The 16,034-nt window shown below is 50.9% G+C and overlaps 1 protein-coding gene across 1 annotated transcript in view; it reads left to right on the plus strand.

The window, feature by feature from the left end:
* Positions 1–16,034, plus strand: part of THSD4 (thrombospondin type 1 domain containing 4) — a 485,342-nt gene that overhangs the window by 18,785 nt on the left and 450,523 nt on the right. The window contains 1 exon segment of the mRNA XM_032469213.1: positions 5,235–5,354. Coding sequence (XP_032325104.1) covers positions 5,326–5,354 — 29 coding nt within the window. The 5' untranslated portion in view covers positions 5,235–5,325.

A 16,034-nucleotide genomic window follows, 5' to 3' on the forward strand; every position in this document is an offset into this window, starting at 1 on the left:
TTATTGAGTGTCTAGCTATGCATGGCTCTCTAATAGGTGGGAGGTAACAAGTCTAATAAAGTGAAGAGGTGGTCTGTGTTCAAGTCCACACCTACCCTCTACCTGCCACGTGGCCTCAGTTTTGCCCTGAGAATGAACTAACAGGACTCGTGTCTCACATCAGGTGCATAGTACAAGTCGGTTCCTGACTGTCTTGACTTTTCTTCCACTTTCCCGATCATGGAAGACACAGGTGGGTTGAACACACTGATGTCAGGAGCCTACATCCTGGTACTTTGGTCCACAAACAACTGGGATGTCAGGTAGGCAGTGCTGGAAACTGGGCCAGGGTTCTGTAAGAAGACGTGATGGGGTGTGGGGTGGTGGCGGCAGGACGGAGGCCCAGTGCGGAGGCTTCCGTCTGCCAGGACCCTCGGGGTGGCTTGCACAGAGGAACGTGCGGGTTCTGGGGCTTGCCCTCCCCACGTGCTACTGGGTGCTGGTTTGGGGTCTGAACTGCCTCTTTCTGAAATCCCTGCTCCTCATTCTGGGCTGGTGAGTCACTTCCTCTCCCCAGGGACTGGGGCTTTTGTTTGTCTGAGTGGTTGCTTTACATTGTGGGAGTTCTAGAGGAGAAGCCGGGGTGTGGGAGGGAGGGAGGGTGGGTGGGAGGTGGAGCTGGCGCCTGCGGTTAGGATGTGGCCGCGAGGTCGGGTTTCTGAGCCCAGACATGAGAGGCTGAGCAGATCCCTCTCTTTGGGTTGCACTGAAGTCAGGTGAGGGTCCTCTAGAAGTTCTGGTCAGGCCGTGAGGAGAAGGGGCAGGAGAGATGCTCAGAGGTGGGCATGTGGGCAAGGGGCAGGCAGCGCAGCAGCACGGTGGCACCTTCCGGGATTAGATCTGCTGTGGCTGCCTCCATCCCCGCCATCGCCATCGGAGCCTTAGAACCTCCTGCTGCGCCCCCTCCCCCTGGTGTGTGGGGACCGCGACTTTGGCCTGAACCAGAGCTGGCGATTTGTCCCACCTTCCTGCAGGGTCTTTGTGGAAAGGAGAGACGGTGGGGCCTCCATCTGCCAGGGAGCACGTGTTCTAACAGAAACTAGATTGTCCCATTTTTTTGTTCACTGTCAGGAAAGGTTATAAATCAACAGGCACAGACCCCAAAGGCGGCTGGCTCCACAGATGCGTGTGTACTCAGCCGCAGGCACTGTTGCCGCACGGGTTTTCGGGAAACCTCACTTTCCTCAGGCCCCTCCTGCTCCAGAACCTACAAGGGCTCCTGCTTGCCCATCTTGTCAGCATTCCCCTGGCACTTCCTGGGCTTGGACAGCATGTCTTTGCCTCGTCCTCATGATTTCATCTCCCCGTCACAGTGAGACTCCCGCAGTGCCTCTGGGCCTCCAGAGCCGGGGCCCTTAAGCTCTTCTGACTGCGAGCCACACTGGTATTTTCTCTTCTCTTTCATTCTCTTCTGTTTCATTTTTTTAAAGTACAGGTCGTGACTCACAAAATTGATTTCATGACAGACGAACGGGTCATGACCCAGAGTTTGAAAAGCAGAGTTGACTTAACACAGTGCTAATGGTGTTACCGAGTCCAAGCTCGTACCGGCACGACAGACCAATACATCGAAAGATGAGTTGTTGGGGCAAGGAGTAGCGACTTTATTCAGAAAGCCAGCAGACCAAGGAGATGGTGGACTAGTGTCCCAAAGCACCATCCTGCCCGGGTTGGGATGCTAGCTTCTTTTATAGAACAAAGAGGGAAGATGAGGAGGGAAAGTGGAAAACGTGGCAAGTTGTTGCAGATATGCCAGGGTTGCGTCAGACTCAAGAAAGGATGTGTTCGATTCTTCCCTGCAGTTATTTACAGGTGGGCCCGGTCAGGGCGCAGCTCAGCTGAACGCTCAGGCATGGGAGGCAGGGATCCCAGAGATGGGCCACCATGTGTACCTTAAGCTGTAGGTGACATTCCTTTGGTGATTAACGTAGCAGAAGCAATAGAACACAAAGGTTAAAGTGAAAGAAACAGATCCGATGGGGAGTCAGATCTGCCCTTCCCTGTTACAACCACAGAAGCCCACGTGGACGTTAGGAAACGGCCGCGCTCTCCCCACTCTGCTGGAACAAGCTCGTAACCATCTCCTGAGGAAAAGTGACCAGTCCAATCTGACAAGAAGTTGTGCAAAAACACATTCAAGAGTAGTGGCTGCCACAATTTTTTTTTTTGCACTCTCCATGAGTTAAAAAAAATGTTTGAGCATACAACGCTAACCCATATTTGGTTATTTTTTTAACCTATCAATGTATTATGTGACCACATTAAACATACACTCAAGATACAGATTTTAAAAGGGCGTCATAAAGATGAAAGGAGCCATATTGTGAAATGCCATGTGAAATTGTGATGGCTTCATTCTGTCATCAGCAACTGTCTGAAGGCAAGGTTCATGGTTATCAGCCGTGGCTGTAAATCTATTTTCAAACGGTTTTGATAATTTAAGATGGTTTTCCTGGATGACTTCCTGTCGGATTTGGGAACCACGGCTTCACGTCCCGGCCTCTTCCCTCCACCTTGTCCTTCCTTTCCTTACCGAACCCAAAAACAGCCCCGCTAGCACCTCCTCTGGCCACCTCCGTTCACCAGAAGTCTGCTGGGAGTCACCTGTGGCGCCCTGTCGCTCGTGCCCTTAGCCATGCATGCATTTACCGGATTCTGGGGGATTTCTTCTCAGCCGGGGGTCAGCTCTTCCCTCGTCTCCTGCGACTCTGTGTCCCCGCCACGCTGCTTCCTCTTCCTCCCAGCACCTCACACGCCTTTGCCGCCGCGAGTCCCTCTCCCTGGGGTGCCCCTCCCCCTTCACCTAGCTGCCCCCTGCTCATCCCTCAGGGCCCGGCCCAGAGGGCTTCCTCAGAAGGGCCTTCTCTGACCATTGCCCTGTGTACTTCCCGAGGCACCTTGCACTTTCTGCCACGCCTCTTATTTCTATACTTACTTATGTTTCAGTTTCTTTAAAATGCGTAGCCCTCTTGCACCTGGATTGTGATGTCCTCGAGGGCAGGGACCATGCCTGGCGTGTGTGCGTGTGTGTAGCACCTAGGTCACAGAGTCTCAATAAATACTTAGTACTCACAACAAGTCTATGAAGTAGTTACAAACAGTGCACCCACTTCACAGATGAGGAAATTGAAAGCTGAAAGGGTTGGTTGCCGAAAGTCACCTGGTTAGTAAATGGGATGTTGGTCTCAGATGTAGGTGTTTCTTATTACAGCATGTACAGTCCTGCCAGCCACTCTGGATTGTTCTTTTGTGAGCCGCACAGGCTGAGGGCTGGTTTGAAGCCCCGTCTTCCTTGCTGATTCCTGACCAGCCCCCTCTAGTCATTCTCTTACCCCTGCAGCGGCCTGGTTTTCCCTTCGGGTCTCTGGATAACGCTGTTGACCCTATGTTGCCCTGGAAGACACCAGCGTTCCCCACATAATTCCATGTCCCTAATCCTCACCCGTGCAAGCTGGACTTTGCGAGACCTTGCACTGCCTCATCTCTGGAATCCTGCAGCACCTGGAAGAGGCTGGAGCCCCGCACGCGCTGAGGACGTAATTACTGATTAGCTGGTCTTTGTCGGGAGCTTGGCAAAGACTTCCTCTGACTCCCAAGTTCAGTCCCGTCTTTGTGCGTGTCTGCTCCTCAGCCAAGAGCAAGGCCGTGCCTCAGGTTCAGAGGGCGTTAACAGGTCCAGTTCGCTCTGGTTGGCCTTCTTCCTGGCAGATCTCAGTGCAAGTTTGGGCTGAGAGCCAAGAGTTTAAGGGTCTTCAATGCCATGAGTAATTCCATGAGTTGCTGATGGCTAATTAGGGGTGATTACAGTCAAGAGGCGTGGCTTTCTTAATAACCCCCAGAAAGAACTGTTGGTCGTTTTAAAAATCTTGATTATTTTCCCCCACAAAGGGAATTACCTGATTCTCCTGACTGTCTTTTCTTAAATCCGTGTAATTTATCCCCCCATCTCCCCTTTCTAGTGAGAAGGAAGTATGAAGTCCTGAGACAAATTCAGAAACCCGTGGTTTTGGAAACGCTGGCTTTATTAGAGAGGACCCCTGGGCACACGGTGAAGCCCTGCTTCGTGTCTTCGGCTTTCCCTGCAAGGAGGTGTGGGAGGAGAGGCGTCTGGCCCATGGTTTTCTTCCCAAGTTCCATAACATTCCAGCCCAACCTCCCACCCCGGGCTTTCTGGGGCTATTTATAATTTACCTTCGAAATTGTTGGCCCATTTGACTGTTAGGAACTTGTGTTTAGGGAAGGTTTAAGTGAAGCGGTGTTTGTAGGTAAGGGGTTTTACCTTCCTGTTCTGGCCATGACGATGCATTCTAAGTACTGCCCAACCTCTTCTGGTATGTGTGTCATCAGAGCAACTTCTAAACTGAGTGTCCCCTACGCCAGGCCCTGCGCTAAGCACGTGACATGTGTCTGCTCAGTCTCCACAACCCGCCAGGTTCTTTGGGCCATACTGTTTGAATAGTTTTATTGAGATGTAATTCACATATCATATACTTCACCAACTGAACGTGTACAGTTTTTTCAGTATGTTCACAGGGTTGTGCAGCCATCATCACAATCTAATTTTAGAGCATTTTTGTCACCCAGGAAACGTCTTACTTGTGAGCCCCTCCTACCCTCCAGACCTTGATGCACTAATGTATTTTTTGGTCTCTATAGATTTGCTTATTCTGGGCATTTCCTATAAATGGAGTCATGCAGCATGTGGCCTTGTATCTGGCTCCTTTCACTTGTGTGATGTTTTCAAAGTTTGTCCATCTCCAGCATGCATTGGGACACCGTTTATTATTTTGTCAGGCAGTATTCTCACCCCTACCGCACAGCTAGAAGAAGCCAAGGCACAGAGGTGCAGTGACTTCCCTGTGGTCAGTAGCCTTCAGGGAATGGGGCTAGATTTCCCACACGGGTTTGCCTTACTGCCTGCTGCCTGCTGCCTGCTCAGCAGCTGAGGTGGCCGTGCTCATGGTGATGCATTGAGCACTGTGCTGAGTGTCCTGCAGATTTGTTGCCTCATGTTCAGACATAATCAGATTTCATTTGGGCAATCTGCTAACCGTCGCTGGGCGGGGCACTTCCGTCCTACTGTCTTCCACTTGCTCACTTCAGGTGTCATCGGCCAACTCAGGCTACGGAAGCTGGGGCTCTAGACTCTTCCCAAGCAGACGATACTAAACATAGTGTTGTTGTTCCTCCTGCAGGAGCTGAGCACCACTCCCGGCGCCACTCCAGGCTCCAGGAAACTGGCACCATCTCTGAGGAGCCCCTGCTTTTCCCGGGACCCCCAACATCATGGTTTCCTGTTTCATGGGGTCTCCCAGGTAAGTGGAGAACCTTTTAAAAATCAAACAGAAAGATAAGACATTTGATATTTGAGTTTTGCTATATAGTTTCATATAGTAGCTTGAGAGCCTGCATCTCACAGATATGTTTGATGTGCTGGGTACATACATGTCGTAAGTTTGTTACCCACAAAGGGAGCTGAGGCTGGCGCTGTGTGCGGTGGCGGGAGGTGCTTGCGCCGAGATCCAAGTGGCTTGGGTTCTAGGCTGCGCTCCGCTGTTGGCTGGCAGACATCTAGGACTCAGATTTTTTTTTCAAATAAAGATGTTACTGGATTGATGAATATCCATCATAGTTGCACAATAGAATTGCCTGAAGAACTTTAAACATATTGTCCTCTGGCTGCATCTGCACAGACTGGGGTTTAATTCACCTGGCATATTTAAAAGGTGACCTCTCTGGTGCCTTCTGCTCGAAACATCTGTGACTGGCACCTGCATATTTTTTGGTTTGATACGGTATCAGTCATGCAGAGCAGGTGGAAAGAGTGGTGTTCTCTCCCTGTGCAGATCAGGAGCCCGGTGCTTAACCCGCTGCTCGTTCCTTCAGTGCAGTCAGGGGTTGGGGGAGGGCTCGGTGCTCCCGAACTGCAGTCTGTGTCACTGAGGCTGTTTTCAAACTTCCCTTAAGCCGATGGGCCCTGTGCAAACTCCTCAGTCAAAAGCCTCTGTAAAAAAATCTCAATGCATCAAATAGCCAACAGCAACATTTCATTAAGATAAATTTATTTTATAACTTTGAAGTTGTAATATTTACACATTATAAGATGAATGAGTCTGTTTGGATAAACATGAGAATCTGAAAGCAGGATTTATGGGTGACAGCTCGTGCCCCAGCCTCAGCGGCGAGTGTATTTTGCAGTTGGTTTTAGCTGCCTCGTGTTAGGAAAGTCTTGATCCTTGTAGGTAAGTGAGTGCAGTTGGTAACAGTTCCTCCGTGAAGCTCCTCGTGCAGTCCCAGGAGGCTCTTTAAAGAAACTGACTCAGAATCCAGAAAGGGGAAAGGGCTTTTTGTTTCAAAGTTGGATCACGAAGGATATCTTGTAGTTCTCCCCCCATAACTCTACATTAGCTCCAAATGCCCAGAACTTACAATAAAGAGCGAAACAGTCTATAATCTGTTATTATGGTGGTGCCACATGTGATTGCCCATCCAGGGCGAGAGCATTTGCCAGGCAGATGCTCTTAGGCTGATGCCTGGCATTTAATTGATTGTTGTGCGTGCGTGTGAGCTTAGTCTGTGATTGCTTGTGTAATTTTACTGAATTGAGCTTGTGTAATTGTAATGAACTGACATATGCAGGCCTGGAGTCCAAAGACCCATGCCGAGCTACAGGGTTCTTCATCAGTGACATAAGCGAATATATCAGAAGGAGTCAGAGAAGACAGGAAACGCTCTGCTCTGAGGCCCCTGCAAAATCCCGCCATGAACAGAGCAGCCCAAGCCTCTTCTGAGTTAATCTTTGGTATCTGATCTGAATTTAAATTAGCAAGTGTGCTTTTATAAACCGTAGTTTAGGAAATAATTTAAAAGCTATTTCAAGACATAAAATATGCACCCTGTGGGTGGAAGTATGCACCCAACACACCGCTGTAAAACCACAAGGGTGTGAGAAAGGCAGTTGGACCACTGGTCCCTTTAGGACCGCAGCGTATCTGAGCACCAGAACCCGATGGGAGACACTAAATGGAGGTCACAGTCACATATTCAGCTGCATTGAAAAGAGCAGCAGATAAAAGGTACGTTCCCCACGTGGTCAGCAAGCGTCAGTCTGGCAGCCGTCAGGAAGGCTCCTACGAGTACTAGGACCCTCAGAAACGTGGCCACCCCGGCTGTACCAGAAGGCATCACTTGGGAGAAGTCCCTTTCGCAAAATTTTTTTTCTTAGTGCTTGGAATTTTAATTGATGCCCCTGCAATTAACCTCTGAAATGATCTGCGGAATGGAGGCCACCTCCCTTCAAGGGAGGCCCAGGGGTTACCTCCAAGCCATGTGTTATTTCAGAGAAGTTGCCCACAGGTTAGAAATTAGCAGGGTCGGAGTTGTCGAAAGCTGGATGTGGCCTCGCTACCCTCGGGGCAGAACTCTGGAAGTCTTGACAGGCCTCTGGGATTAGGGTCCTGCCAAATGGATGGTTTGAACAGAGCTGCTCAGAATGACATTTCTCCAGCAGTCCTGCTGTAAGGACTGGGGAAAGCAAACTTAAGTTATGCGGACAGGGGAGTCTTTGGGAGGGATCAGCTGAAGATTTCCATCAGGTCTCCTTCTTCATAAGCCAGGTACTCATAAACCACTTAGCATTCTGTTTCTCAGGCCACATAAATTTACTGATCCTGAAGAAAAAAGAAAGAAAGGAAGAAAAAAAAAAACAGAAAGAAAAAAAACCCACTAAAGTGCCTTTTGTTTAAATGCTTTTCAAAATGCTCTAGGGGGAAAGGGCAATGGTTACTTATGAGTGAGAGGTCTTTGATACGATTGGTAGATGAGAAACACACAGACATACAACTATAAAGGCTTTTGAGTATTTATCAAGACAACCAAATACATCAAGATGGACTGGAAAAGCCAGAGGCTTGCTCTGCCCAGAGAGAAAACAGGTCAAATTAGGAGTTAGCTGCCAAGAAAATCCCTGAGAGGAAAAAACATTGAAGGGGATTCACAATTCTGATATACAGAGATTTCATTTAAAAATCCCTCCTCAGTTCTTGCCAAGCCACAGGGACACAGAAAGCCAGCTTCCTTCACATTGAAAGAGATAGAGGAGCCCTGAGTATTAACATAGCAGGAGTATCTCCACCCTGCTCAGAGTCTACAGTAATAAAAAGAATCACATTAAACCCCACAGCAGACAAGACACTAAGATTTTAACTCTGTGGAGCTGGTTAGCGAGCTGCCATTGAACCTTGGACAAGCCGTGGACGCCATGCAAAGTTCCAGGCAAGTGAGATCTGTAGGACCAGAGGGTTGGTCAAGGCTGGATTAAGGAGCGTTTGTTATCTGTCACAAGTTAGAGAGGAGAAGGCACTACGTAACCCAGAAGTGTGTGTATTTCTGAAAGACGTGCTCCAAATTGTGCCCCCTTTTTTGGGTATGTCTTTATGTGTTTGCTCAGGACCTGAGTGGAAGGAGGCTCAGTTCTCCCCTAGAAGCAGGCACGTCTACCATGACCAGCCAGCAGTCTCCTTAGAGCCAGTCTGCCTGGTCAGGGGCTCTTTGTTTACCTCAGGGGTGTGCTTTCATATAGTTGACATGATTTATCCTTGAAATGAAAGCAGAGAGGACAACAAAAGTATTGAAAATTCCAAACAAGCGGTGAAAGTTGATTCGGGTATGCTATTTTGAAGAGTAGTTTTGGAAGCAACGCAGGTGTAATTAGGGGATTACAGGGTTAGATGGTCATTTTTATGGCTGTTATGAAGGAGAATTCTGGATCATTTTCAGGGTTTTACAGCTGATGGCCCTAGGTCAAGTGTCTGGTTGTCGTCTTCTGAAACTTGAGGCTTTTCTCTTCCTTGACGCACACCTCTGTGGAGGAAGGGCGCTGTGATGCCTGGCAGCCGCTTCGCTGAGAAATCCAACTGAAGGGAAACGAGGAAGGGAAAGGTGGCTGTTCTTGGGGCAACTGAAAAAGATCCTGAATACAAGAAGGAAGAAAGAAGGGGGTTGAGGAAGTGTGTGTGTAAGTGTGAGGAAGACCCAAAGCAGTGATAGCTGAGGTGTGAGCGCTGAGACTCCCCTCGGGGGCAGAGAAACATGTGATCATTGGGAAGGGCCAAGGGGTCAATTAGTGTCCCTGTGCCAGTGATCAAGAAATCGGGAGAAGGAGGAGAAATACGGGAAAGAAGACGACAAGAAAGAGGAGGAGCAGAAGGAAGAAGGGAGGGAGGGGCATGAGGTGAGGGGGAGGGGCGTGAGGCGGGGGAGGGGCATGAGGGGGAAGAGGTGGGGCATGAGTAGAGGGGGAGGGGCGTGAGGTGAGGGAGAGGGGCGTGAGGCGGGGGAGGGGCATGAGGGGAGGGGGAGGGGCATGAGGGGGAAGGGGTGGGGCATGAGAGGGAAGGGGTGGGGCATGAGAGGGAAGGGGAGGGGCATGAGGGGAAGGGGAGGGGCATGAGGGGAGAGGGAGGGACATGAGAAGGAAGGGGAGGGGCAGAGGCCAGGCTGGGTATCAGTAAGGCAGGACAGCGTTTATGTAGCCCGCATCTAAACCACCACCTAACTGATGGTTAATAAATATTCTTTGACTAGTGAATAAATAGCTTAATAATTATCCTTTGTGGAAGAGAAATAAAGAGGAAAATTTTTCTTTCTTGATCCGGATCGTTAGTTAATTACAAAAGTAGGGTAAAGCAGAAGATCGTTCACATGATACGCACGCACACCTTTAACAGTTTACTTTTAACTTAAAACACATGTACGCTCACTCACCAAGTTTTTGATGTGGGGCCAACGACTTTTCTTTGAGCGTGAATTCCTGATTGTCTTTCTTGCACAAACCGCACCCAAAAGCATTATCTAAGGTTTCCATTCGGGTTTCTTTAAAGTGGAGTAGGAATTTAAAGACATTTGCAAAGCAATCTGAGTATAGAATGATTCTAGAGTTTTATTATTTTTGCCCCTAATCATTTACAGTTGTCTCATCCACACCTAATTTGCCAGTAGTTTTTTTTTTTTTTTCTTGGCAACTTGCCTTTATTGAGTCTTTCCAAAGCATTCAGCTTCGTTTGTGTAGAAACAACTCACAGCTACTCTTTTCGTGTTCTCTTTGAGTATTTTGTGTGATCGCAAGTCCTGGCATCACCAGGCTGGGGAACATGGTTGACACCATATGAACGCACCTCAGGTGGTGGGCACAGAAGAGTTCAAGGGTACTAGGGAAGAAGCTGCCGGAATCTTTTGTGGGAAGCCCGGTAGGAGCCATCTGAATGGTAGGCTTAGAGGCTCGGAGGAAATAAGATAGTTTTTGGAGGCTTGCCCTGGCAAACCCATACCTATGAAATGATGGCAGGCGTTCAGACAGTATTGATTTTTCTCTATGCCTGGCACAGTCCGGCACCTGGCATGTAGCCTCATCACTCAGAACTTGACTGTGGGATTTGCTAGAACCTTCTGTACCAAAAAGGGTTCAACAGAGTCAAGGTGTGGTCACTGGGCTGCCAAGTACCTGTTCCCTGTGTACCCAAGTGAATGTCTATGCCTCAGGGTAACACTGACCCCCACCCCAGCCTTCAGCCAGGGATCAGGCTAATATCTCCAACTTACAGGAATCCACCCCCGCCCCCAAGTTCTTCTGTTTTTCTGACGGAGAATTCTGGGAAGCACGGAGAAGACGCTTTACTGATGAGAGTGTGGGTGGGCCACAGCGGCCCCCCGTGTTTCCGGGGGGCTGCTGTTTCCACCTTCTCCTGCTTTTCTCTCTCCCTTCGCTGCAGCCTCTCCTTCTCTCCTTTTGTTCACTTGCTGTTTATTAGCCCTGAGTTTGGGCCAAGACCATGCTGGTTGTTCCTGCTGCAAAGATGTATCAGAAGCCGTTTCCTCAACAAGCCTACCCTGGAGGAGGGGAGTTCACCAGGGGGCCTGTTGTGTCTTAAAAAGCTCTGCTGTGACGGAACACCTCGCTTTTCCAGAGGCCCTGGTCCAGGAAACACCAATGGCTGCAACAGCGGAGAACCTGGAAATTAGCAATAAAACCCAACATGCAGTTAGAAGAGAGGTCCTCAGGTCCACGCTCTCAGGTGGAAACTTCCCTCCACGACAGCCAGCCCGGCCTCCTCCCTGAGCCTGCTTGGGCTCGGCTTTGGCTGCAGCCTGGCTGTCTAAAGGTTTCCGCGGCCAAGGCCGACCTGAAGGAAGCCCAGAGCAGAGGCACAGGCTTACTTACCCGTAGTTCGGGAAGTGCTATCTGTCATCAGGGAGGAGCCGGCAAAGGGCCGACGAGATTCAGAAAGCCCCAGGCCTTCAGCCTGCTCTGCTCCGGGACTGCCGCTTAATGCTGCAGAAAGCCGGTGACTCTGAGCCATCTAGACAAGGTTCCCTGAGCCCAGCATACTCTGTGTGAGGAAGCAGGGCAAAGACATAGAATACAGTCTTTCTTAAGGTGGGGATTTCAATGGTTAGCTTCGATTATTTTTAAAACTTAGAATGTTCTCTAGTGAGGCTGGATACGTGAAGTTTTACTGTATTCACTTATTTTCTGATTATTTTTGCAAGCAGTGACAGAAAGTAAAACAGATGTGTGAAGCCACAGCCTCATGCAGTCCGGGAAGAAAACTGATGTAATAATATGGCAAACGCTTGGTGTGAAGGTACGTTGGGTCCTCGGAGGCCCCAGAGCGCTGTGGTTCAGAGTCCGGGCCAAGAGTCTGACTGCTGGCATGGAAGGCAGGCTCTGCCACTCATTAGGTGTGTGTGTGCCCTTCAGTCAATGACTCTGCCTCTCTGCGCCTCAGTTTCCTCACCTGCAAAATGGGTGTGATAAAAGCACTGGATAGGATGGTTGTGGAGATGAAATGAAGTAATACTAAGTAAGTGCTGAGATCAGTGGCAACCAGGTGGTTCCCTGGTGAAAGGTCACTTGTAACCCATCTCTCTCTCTCGCTGACTTGACTCTTAGTGCTGTCGGAGGAAGGCAGCGGGCCGAGCTGAAGGCAGCAGAATGCACGCCCAGCGAAACAGTCTGCTCTCCAGCGTGTAGTTGGTGGCGATTCCACTTCAAAGATGAGATGTTGGTTCTCTTTTGTGAAGGGTGCTATAATTTTGTCTGTGATCAAGTTGCTCCCAAAATGTCTCTTTGGTTGTTTTCACTGAAGAAGAAAAGAAGTATACAGTGTTTTTTTTTCCTTTCTGCTCTTTTTTCTTGTTTTGTGACTTTTTTGCGCTCAAGGAGCATTGCGTCCCTGGAAGCAGCCCAAGGCGCACAGTGGCTGCGACATGGCCCTCCGACCATGAGTCGGGGACGGCGGGGGTGGGGCAGGAAGGGCGCCCAGGCTAACGCAGAGGCGCGGCCCAGGCCCGCGGTGTCGGCCTCGTACCCGATTTCAGTGAGCGGTACTTTCTGCGGGAGGAAATGAAATGATGGAGTGTTTAAAGTCTTGAACAGGCCCGGGTAAACGGCAGGACTTTCTTCCTGAGTGGTATGAGGCGCTGGGCTGTCCCTGCTGCAAGGTGAGTCGGAAAGTCTGCTAGGAATGTGGCTCCCCCCACCGCTTGGAGGGGAGTGTGGGATTTGTTTGCCAGAGGCCCTGGTAGCCTTCAATCTGTCAAAGCCGTTGCAAGCTGGGAGCAGTTTGCCAAAGCAAACTATCCAAGTGAAGTAACACATGAGCTGAAGTAACACCGACACACACAGGCCTCCCGCTCCCCAAACGCTCGCTTCGAACTGGGCCAGGAGGCGCAGGGCCGTGGCCTAGACTGTCAGTGTTTTGAAGAGGTGTGGGCACAGTTGCAGGCCACCAGTGAGACAGGTGTGTGTGCACAGGGTGGGTACCCCATACGGAGCCTGCAGGGCAGGGGCGGAAACCTTCAGCCCTTGGCCGGGCTTCGTCTGGGCCCTGGGGTTACATACTGCTCTGGCTTCTGTTAGTGCGGCCCAAAGAGTAACTTCCCCTCCGGGGGACCTCAGTCTATTCCATTCAGAGAAGAGCCCATTTAATAACTGATATTTTATTCCAGCATGAATTTTATTGGATGCCCCTATGCATTTTAGCCCCATGAGGGCCCAGCTTGATGAAGAAAAGAAGCATTTGAACATCTCACTATAACTTGTGTTGCATTTTTGCACCAAGAAGCACCTGCAGACATTTTGCTGCCAGCCCTTGTGTAAATCCTACGGGCACAGATTTTTGGGGAAGTCACACAGAGACTCAAAAGCACTCTGATTTTTAGAAATACTTCGTAAAAGAGCTTTTAAAAGCTCCCAAAATTACTTTGGACTTTTTAAAATATGTTAATCACACTGTTTCCAAGGATCTTGAAATTTTGTAGGTCACAAGGTGACAAGGCACCATGTGTTAGTTCAGTGAGTTAAGCTCTTCCTGTGTCCTGTGTAGCAGACGCTGCTGGGAGCTGGGAGGTAAAGCAGTGACAGAAACTCCGGCCTCGTGGGGCTTCTGCTCTCGCGGGCAGAGGGAGAAATGGGAGTCAACAGTACACAGTATCTGAGGTGGTGAGTGCTCTAGAGAAAGGTGAGTGGGCTGGGCTGGGAGACGGAGCCCCATTTTATGGAGGGTCAGGGAGGCCTTAAGGAGAAGGGAAGGCATTGGGCAGACACCTGAAGGAGGCGAGGGGACGAGCTGTAGACACATCTGGGAGTGGAGCTGACCAGACAGCCTGGCACGCGGTTCCTCCGAGGCAGCGGACGACCTAGAATGTCCCCTCCTCCCGTCTTTCACTCCGTCTCCCAGCCCAAGCCCCCGTCTGTCAGGGAAGTGCAGGCTGGGATGAGCGGCTGTGCAGAACTGCTCCTGACTGCACTGCAAACGTGTGGCTTAGGTGCGTGCCAAGAGCTCTGAGCGGCTGAGGTGTGACACGTTTCTGGAGCTGCTGTTTGTTTTCTTAACAAAACCGCACTGATCTGGTTTTCTTTTTAAATGAGTAAACAGTGCCAGAATGTGTTACAAATGATTGCAGTCTGCAGGCACGGTTTCATAATTTGCTTCTTTGCACATTAACTCATCTGAGGTAGGCAGGGTGGGTTCTCTTCTTCCCATTTCACAGATGAAGAAGCTGAGGAGCAGAGGTGATTTGCCCAAGAAGGTCGTGTAACCAGGGAGCATAAACCCCTGAACTGTGATGCACACGTTCCTTGGTTTGGAGGACAGACTGCACCCAGTAAGGACATAGCTAGAAAGGAACAGTTCTTTCCCGCCGCCGTGTCCACACCCCTCCTTCAGATGCCCCTGCCCCGGCCCTGGAAGACGTCTCAGGCAGTTTTCTGGTCCATTGCAGGTTTAATGGGCTGTCTCACGCACAAGAATCAGAAGGCCCCAGAAAGATGTGTGTGTGTGGGAGGGGATGGCTTTAACGGTTGAATGCCTGTGCTTCTAGAAGTTTTAGTTACAGTTTTCCTCCGGTGGTTTTTGGGTGAATCAAAGACATCAGTAACTTCACCATCCAGACCTCTCCCCTTAGCCCCCTGTGTACTGAGCAGCGCCGATCCGCGCGTCTGTGCGTTGGACAGGACAGAATTTCCATCATCGTAGAAAATTCTCTCAGACGGAACTGGCCCAGAGCCTCAGCAAGTTATAAATCAACCCTTTGATTCTTTCACCACTAATTTCATGTGATATTTTTCTGAATCGGTTCCGTCCTTGGAAGGATTCTGTGTATAGGTACGCTGTATTAAGCCAGACAGAAACCTTCAGTCTCTCATCCAGTTGCGAGCTTCTTTCCTCCCCGGTCCTGGGCCTGGTCTGGCCTCAGACGCCTGCGGTGGGGAAGAGAGGGCTCCGGGCCCCCTCCCTGCCCAGCTCCCTCTGGCCCTCGTCGGTTCCTCCAGGACGGGCCGGTGGGGGAGAGAGGTGACTGGGTGAAGAGGGTGCCCGCTGTGACCTGGTGTTGCTGTCCTGGGTCGGCAGGTGTCTGAGTTGTGGATTCTCCCATCAGGGCACTGTGGTTGGTCGTGTGGAGAACCTCCCCCGGCAGGGGTCTCCTGCTGTGCACCCCCCAGTGCAGGCTGTGCGGGAACTGGCCGCCTCCCACCACCTGCCCCCAGCTCCGGGTCCTCCGGGTACACACCACACATCACCTGTCTTTTTGGGATGACCTGACCCTGGTGAGCGATCTTCTCAGATGAGGGCCTTGCAAGACAACCAAAGCCCCTCTTTCCACGTGCCCACACACAGTCGTGGGAGAACCCAGCATCACCTGCCCCTGCAAGGTCCAGACGGGCAGCTGCGCCCACGCCAGCCCTCTCTCCTGCCACTCGGCCCTCCCAGATGCTCCAGCCAGGCTTTAGCCTTTAACTGCTTTTCAGGGGAGAATCAGGCACCAGTCTTCATGCCCCGAACACAGGGGCTCCAGACCAAGCTCTCAGATGTTTGCCCTCATCGTCTGGCTGGAAAGGAGCTCCAGCGTTTCCTCCCCTGTGGCCGGGGAGGGGCTGTGCTCAGCTCGCCAGCATCCCTCACACTCTTCTCCATCCCGCTGCCCCGACCCCCTCCCTGTTCAGGCTGGAGGGGGGTGAGGGGCTGCAGCACAGGGGGGTGGGGGCAGAGGGGGGCACCTCCGGTTCTGATCCAAGTAGACGGTGCAGCCTTTCTCTTTGGAACGTGTGCATATGTAATCCCCTTGGTTCTTGGCTTTAGAGCGCAGTGCAGCTCTGAGACAGCAAAGACGCATGTCGCGCCCGGCTCACACACACCCCTTCCCGTTGCATTTTGTCCACCGCAGGGTCTCGGACCAGCCCGTCCACACCCGTTCTGCGAGGTCTGCTGGGGCTGGGCTCACCTTCACGCAGTGGGGATTAGCGTGGAATTTAGGACTCTCAGAGACGGCCCCAGATGCAGGCAGGTTTTCCTCATGCCCTCCTCCACACGGTGAGCCTTCCCGGCAAGGGCAGCTTTCACGTCTCTCCGTGACGTTGGAGACCTCAGAAAGGTCGAGAGCCACTGGGTTGCTTAACTGCCCTCGGGGTGAAGCCCTGAAAAAGGACTCAAAAG

The sequence above is a fragment of the Camelus ferus genome, chromosome 27, assembly GCF_009834535.1.
Source record: "Camelus ferus isolate YT-003-E chromosome 27, BCGSAC_Cfer_1.0, whole genome shotgun sequence".
In the NCBI taxonomy this organism is placed as follows: Eukaryota; Metazoa; Chordata; class Mammalia; order Artiodactyla; family Camelidae; genus Camelus; species Camelus ferus.